Source organism: Sycon ciliatum, chromosome 7 (assembly GCF_964019385.1).
Source record: "Sycon ciliatum chromosome 7, ocSycCili1.1, whole genome shotgun sequence".
Lineage (NCBI taxonomy): Eukaryota > Metazoa > Porifera > Calcarea > Leucosolenida > Sycettidae > Sycon > Sycon ciliatum.
Window position 1 is genome coordinate 6,082,855 of NC_088649.1, and position 6,604 is coordinate 6,089,458.

Sequence of the window (6,604 nt, forward strand, 5' to 3'; positions counted from 1 at the left end):
AGTGCGAAAGTAATTGATTGTGTACAGTGATCGGTAGTTCATGTATGAATGCCACACTTGCCATGTAAGGTACGTAGGCCAATTAACCCAGTTGTATGGTACCATAGTATGTGTAATGTACGTAGCTCTGCAGAATCACCAATAAAAAGTCTTTCACGTATGTGCATGCCCACTAGGTTTATCGTGAGCTACCCAACTGAGGGTAGTCACAGTGGTCATGATGTCATTACCGAGAAAGGTAAACTCGCCAGCGAGCTCAGCCAAAGACTCAGTCAGTCGGTTATCGACCGAATTCTCCAACTCGTCGAGAGTGGTCTAGGAGATGGCCGGGCTATCCAGACCATGTTCAAAGTGGACTATAGGCATGTAAGTACTTCCATAGAGAACAATCTTCAGTGCTCAATCACCCAATAGTCACTTGATAGCTTTCTGTACGCATTCTTGTTGCTGTGCACTGACCATTGTGGTTAGACGGTAGTTAATGCACGTGATAACTTCCTGTGATAAAGGGAAGGCAATCTCCTTTAATACGACCTATGTCGGATATGCATTGTCTACTGCCCAGGAATTTGGCCGGGCGTACCACCCAGAGCTAAAGGACATCCGCTCCCACATAGCCCTGGCTACCCATAAGCTGCAGCAATCTAGACTGGACCAGACTCAGATGGCTCACAAGGTGAGTATGGATACGAAGAGAAACGGTGTTCGTGCATTCTGTTATCAATTCTAACCTGCTTGGGTTACATCAGACATTTCCCAATTCAAGCGATACTACAATATTTTCGCGAAGAATAAAATCAATACTGGAAGACCTGATATTTGAACGTCAATTAAAGTTAGCGATCTCTGCATTTTGTTGGTCAACGCAACGAGGTGAAATGTAATGACTGTATACGTACATTTTTGCACATAACCTTAAGTGTTCGTTAACATTAGTGGTTTTACAGGAGTACCGATCCACCTGTTTTCTTTTCCTTCCAGGTGAAGGCATGGTCTGAGTCCCCCCGCCCACCTGCGCTTATGCAGTTCCGGCCATATGTGCCAGATTCAGAACCATCAGAGTGCAGTGCTGCACCAGCTCTTTCCTTGGAAGCTGAAAGTGACTTGGAACCCAGTGATGGAAGGTACATTATAATAATTATATGCTATTTAGTATCTATTTAATATGCCTGCAACTGCTCCTTGCAAGTGCTGATTGTAAGTGCGTGGGCTCAGAGCAGTACCAAAATTAACAACAGCCGGAATGCCCTAACAAAGCTTTGTTGGCCACTGACATTGGTAAGCGACTTTTGCCTTTCTGACAGAGACTTGTTGTAAACCTTGTGATGTTGTAAATTTCTGACACAGGTATAAGGGCAGCGGCGGCGGTGATGACGAACCGCTAGTGGATCCCGTGCCAGCCTCTTCACGCCTCCTGGTAATACACCAGGAGGTATGGCAAAGAGAGCTTCTAGTAAAGTATGGCGAGCTCGTTCTTATGGACGCTACATACCGCACAACGTGCTATGACCTGGCCTTGTTTTTCCTGGTTGTGCACACTAATACAGGCCACATCGTTGTGGCAGGTAAGTGGCTTGCAATGATGGAGAGTACAAGACTTCAATTACTGTTCACGATTCATGGTTCCTCTCAGTTGTCTTTTTGGCTTGGAATGATGGAGAGCACAAGACTTCAATTACTGTTCATGATTCATGGTTCCTCTCAGTTGTCTTTTTGGGCTTGGCACCCTCAAAGAACATGAGTCTTCTTTCACCTTTTTTAAGTCTTGCAAAGGAATAGCAGTTTTCCTGTCTGGTTTAATTTCACTGTGTGTAGAATTCTGTGTGCAATCCGAGAAACACGCTGATATAGCTGAAGCTCTCACTATAATCAAGCAACGGACTCCGTCTTGGAAACCTAAATTCTTTATGACGGATTATTCCCAGGCTGAGATGCTTGCACTGGAGGAGGTAATTAGATTGATTTATTTAGAATTTTTGGAGGTGTGTGCAATATTAAACCGGCTCACCTTTGTGCATAGTTCAGTACGGTTATTGTTTTCATTATTATAAGCTTGTTCGCGTTGGCATCACCAAGCAAGCTATGGTTGTTGGTTAGGTATGATTACCATATGAGAATTTAAAAAATAAATGAGTAGGAGGTCCTCGTGGTGACAGTAATTTTTCTTCTGACTTTTCCCGCTTGCATCTTTCCCTCAAACCAATGATTAAGTAATATTTGAAGTTTGTAACATGGAATTGTGGGCACGAGTTATGCGATCGAGTCCACCAACTAAACCAGATTTTTAACAGTCAGACGTGCACAATCTAGCACAAAACTGACAAGTGCCCACACTTTCCATGTTCCAAATTTTTCCTTGGCTCACCATCAGAGTTCTTCTAGTAGTAGAAGGTCATTATTTTTCCAGCAATCTTATTTTCCGCATGTATTCGCATGTTTCTACGTATCTTTGTGTGCTTGATGGAACTATAGGTTTTCCCTGGAGGGAGGATATTTCTCTGTGACTTCCACAGAGAGCAGGCTTGGCAGCGCTGGACCAAAGACCGTTCCCACGGCCTAAGTGATGATGAAGCCGTAACACTGCTAGAAAGCTTGCGACAATTGGCTTATGCTTCACCGTGTCGAGAGGCGGGGCAATCTCCAGAAAAGTATGAGATTGAACATCTTGAGCCTTTGCATTTGTAGAGTTTTTCGCTAATTCAAGTTTTGAGTTCCCCTGATGTTGCAAATGCTTTGTGGTATGTGCGTATAATACCATGGATTTGCTCCTGTGTTTCAGACACTACCGTGAAGCGGAATCAAAGCTACGTAGTCTTGATGTGTGGTGCGCCAATAAGCACGTGCGAAGTTGGCTGAATTCCAAATGGCTCTCAATCCCAGAGGTACATTTGTGTTATTATTATTATATTAGAGATCCTGCAGCGCAAATGCGACATTACTATTGCATATTGCATAACTAAGCTCTGGCTGCTTCTCGACAATGTGCTGAACAATGCTCTTTAGAGCACGGGAATATTCGGAAGCGCACATACCATTTGGTTTTCAGTTTCTTCTTTCTGACACCCGGTTTGTTTTCAAATAAAGGCGAAGATCAGCAGTAGTAGTAGCAGCAGTAGTAGTAGTAGTAGTAGTAGTAGGAATAGTTATTAAATTTTGATTGATTAGTTTTTATTGATTAGTGTGTCCGGAGTTGGATGGCTCGGAGGGTAGAATGTACTTGGTTGTATCTGAGAGTGTTCGGTATTGTGTTCTATTTCATACAGCGGTGGGCCAGGGCATGGACAGAGCGTGAATACCACCACAACGTGTTTACGAACAATGGGATCGAGGCCCAAAACAAGGTTCGCATATTTGGCATAGCGGATTAAGCCGGACTGTGCACATGCACATGTCCCTGTGTTTATCTAGTTACATCCGAGATTGACTACTAGTATGTCACCGAGTGTTTGTTTCTTAGATGTAAGGCAATTATTCGTGTCAATACAAACATGTTCTCTTTTCTCACAATTATATCTATTCTTATCTGATTGTCTTCTTTGAAAGGTCCTCAAATATGCCTTCCTTAAAAGTAACAACGGCAAGAAAAGGACGCTTAGTGATACCTTTACCATCATTATTGAGCAGTTCCTACCTGAGCAGCGAGATAAGAACCTGAAGAAGAATATCATGCAGCTGAGCTCCTTCCGAAGGTAAACGTCTTCACTGTTATGACCATATCCACATTTCACGTCACTGGCATCTAAATTGTACACCCCAACTCCTCTGTTTGGACACCCAATGTACAGTACATGTACTGCTTTACCTCTGTACGGGAACTGTTATTTGCGTTGTGTTTCTTCAGGTACAACGACTACGTACCCGTATACCTACGCGACCGGCCCAGGAATGTCATCCTGCACTGCATGGAACGCGAGCAGTCTTCTCAGGAGTACTTGCCAGGTAGGTCTTTCCTTGTTGAGTGCCCACAAAACGAGGTAACGAGAGCCTGTTTTCGCTGTAATTGTTCGTTATTATAACGCTTCACGCTCTGACCGATCGCCAGGCCTCATGTTCATTGTACCTAGTAGGCTTTGGTTTGAAATATTGTCCATAATCTGTACTGCATATGCATCTCCTTGATCTCAGAGTTGCAACAAACAAGCCTCGCTCCACTTTTGTGCTGTGCAGGTCATGGATGTATGAAAATCTGTCACGGTTTCACATGTATTCTAGCAAAAGGAACTTAAGAAAGTCCATATTGAGTCACCCATGCACCAATCCCTTTAAGAACTACTTATCATTATTTTCTCCTCTTTCCCTGTAGAGAATGTTGAAGCTGTTGGGGATCACCAGTATAATGTCAAGTCATTTGGGAGGACTCGTCTCGTTAGCTTTGAAACACCCTCATGTTCTTGCGAGGACTGGAATCTGAGAGCCCTACCGTGCAAACATATGTTTGCCGTATTCAAGAATGTACCCGGCTGCAGCTGGGAGTCGCTGCCCGAGACGTACCGCTCCAGCCCCAAAATGACACTAGACATCGATCTTGGAGATGGTGAGGTTCATTCAGAAGATTTGGAAGTGCCCGAGCAGGTGAACAACTCGCATGAAGTTGGAGCCCAGCTGTCAGATCCAGTTTCAAATGAAATTCCTTTACACAGGGTAAGTTTGTTTATAGCTTGTTGTGCTTTTTGAGCCTTTTTCCCTTGCATATAATCGCCTGAAAGAAAATCATTGAGTAACATTTTTACAAAGGCTACGTGGAGACAATAATCTTAATAATAATGCATTGCGTGAAACTATAGGCGCGCTATGATAGCATGGGACATTATATCCGTTGCTATGACTGTGATATGAGTGCGCCTATTGCATAATTAACGTTTGAAAACTTGTACATTATATTCTCCGACAATTCTGATCTTTCTATTAATTTTTTTTAAATTTGCGACTACTTTCCTTTTGTACAGACACAACAGCAACAAAACCAACTCTCTGCAAGGCAAGCACGAAACATGCTCAAAGTAATCGATGCACAGACCTTCGTCTGTACAGACTCAAGTGCTCTAAAAAATCTCTGCGCTCAACTGGAGAAGCTGTCAGAAGAACTTGCGAAAAGTCTGCCCACTGATGAGTCTGGCTTGGTTATCCAAGAGGGTATGTATAGTGTCGTTAATCAAGATAAAAAATTGTCGATTCCGCAGATATGGATCTTGTGTGTGCTAGTGAGCTGGTTTCATAAAGGTTTGTTGTTCGCTAGACTTTGATGTAATAGGCCTGGCCAGTCACTTGAGTTCCGCAAATGCCACCTAACAAGTCTAAATAGCTAGCTATCCAAAGCCGATAGAGTACTGTTTGTGCTATTCTGTATGATTTCCTGCACAGCGTCTTCATTCACCTTGAACCAACACTTTAGCGCCAGGCGCAGACTGCACGAAACACATAGCACTGCTGTCCCTGATCCAGCCTTGGAGTCAGGGCATGCCAAGCGTGGTCGACCTGCAGTCGAAAGACACCTCAGGTGTCGTGTCGGAGTTTCCGGAGAGACTGAGCGGAGGCAGTTCCTACAAGCTCAACAGCGTGAGAAAGGTGTGTGGTAGGCTTTCCTTTCCCCAGTTAATTTCATTTGCTGCCTTCCCCACTTAATTACATTTTCTTGTACGTTCTAGATGTACGTTTCCCCCCTATTATAATTCACGCGTTATTTTCCTTGCCAATTTATGCCTCAAACATTTCTTACAGCCTCGACAAGACCTGGTTCCGTCACATTGACAGCATTGACGGGAAGTAGTTCAATACAACAGGCTGCAGCTCCCGAACGTAAGTGGCGATGTCTTCAGTGTGCATCTGTACACTGTACAGCCATTGGTGTTGCTCGGTGTAATCCACTCCAATAATCTATAATAAGTATCTGTTCATCCATATCATGTTTTGATTTTGTGTCCAGCTGCCCCATGAGAGCAAAATCATGCTAATGTGTTTGTGTGTGTGGGTGTGTATGTATGTGTGTGTGTACGTATGTGCTTGCGTGTTCGTGTGTGTCAACATATTACAGCTGCGCGTTTACTTCACTCTGCAGGAGCCACGTTGTATCCAATGCCTGCTACGTCTGTACCAGTATTCGCAACAGATAGGCTACAGCAAAGGACAAGATGCAATACAGGTATGCTCGTTTTTGTTTGCAGTATCCTCACAATTTTCCCTATTTCAGTTTTAAATCGGCATCGAGGTGACAGAGTTCATCGTTCATTTGTGAAATAATCAAATAAAGCTTTCGGGTTTGTTCATGTCCTGTAGCTTGTAATTTATTTTTCTTCGCATATGTTGCACCTGCAGAATGGTAAAAATTGTGTTCTCTTGCATTAGTAATATTATGCTAGGCTACAACACTGTGTGTGCATGTTTGTGTGTGTGTGTGTGTGTGTGCATGTTTGTGTGTGTGTGTGTATTTGTATTTATGTGTGTTGTAGGTCCGCAGCAGCCTAAGTGCTGTAACCCCAGCTGCGCATTTCCGCAGCTACCGACCAAGCCGTGCCGCAACAACAACTGCTCTCATGTGTTTCACCATGTTTGCAGTACGCACGACATGAGAACATACTGCAGGCATTGTCGTGTGAACGATTGGTGA

The 6,604-nt window shown here is 43.7% G+C and overlaps 2 protein-coding genes across 2 annotated transcripts; both read left to right on the forward strand.

Annotated features, from left to right (window-relative positions):
- Positions 1–568: 568 nt before the first annotated feature.
- LOC135821540 (uncharacterized) lies at positions 569–1,779 on the forward strand. Its single transcript, XM_065334537.1, has 4 exons — positions 569–676; positions 982–1,124; positions 1,348–1,565; positions 1,706–1,779. Exons 1-4 carry the CDS (start codon positions 665–667, stop codon positions 1,777–1,779), a joined length of 447 nt encoding a protein of 148 aa, XP_065190609.1. The 5' UTR covers positions 569–664.
- Positions 1,780–3,662: 1,883 nt separating this feature from the next.
- On the forward strand, positions 3,663–6,604 carry LOC135821541 (uncharacterized). The gene is made up of 8 exons (XM_065334538.1): positions 3,663–3,689; positions 3,842–3,939; positions 4,304–4,641; positions 4,947–5,133; positions 5,362–5,565; positions 5,719–5,796; positions 6,032–6,139; positions 6,447–6,604. The coding sequence occupies exons 1-8, from the start codon at positions 3,667–3,669 to the stop codon at positions 6,602–6,604; spliced, it is 1,194 nt and encodes a 397-aa protein (XP_065190610.1). The 5' UTR covers positions 3,663–3,666.

What these genes read in the sequence shown, in the direction of transcription:
- LOC135821540 (XM_065334537.1), top strand. An exon ending in TTGGAACCCAGTGATGGAAG is followed by an intron (nt 1,125 to 1,347) that starts GTACATTATAAT and finishes TTTCTGACACAG; the next exon opens with GTATAAGGGCAGCGGCGGCG. An exon ending in AGGCCACATCGTTGTGGCAG is followed by an intron (nt 1,566 to 1,705) that starts GTAAGTGGCTTG and finishes GGTTCCTCTCAG; the next exon opens with TTGTCTTTTTGGGCTTGGCA.
- LOC135821541 (XM_065334538.1), top strand. Translation starts at nt 3,667, where the DNA reads ATGCAGCTGAGCTCCTTCCGAAG. An exon ending in ATGAAATTCCTTTACACAGG is followed by an intron (nt 4,642 to 4,946) that starts GTAAGTTTGTTT and finishes CCTTTTGTACAG; the next exon opens with ACACAACAGCAACAAAACCA. An exon ending in AGCTCAACAGCGTGAGAAAG is followed by an intron (nt 5,566 to 5,718) that starts GTGTGTGGTAGG and finishes CATTTCTTACAG; the next exon opens with CCTCGACAAGACCTGGTTCC.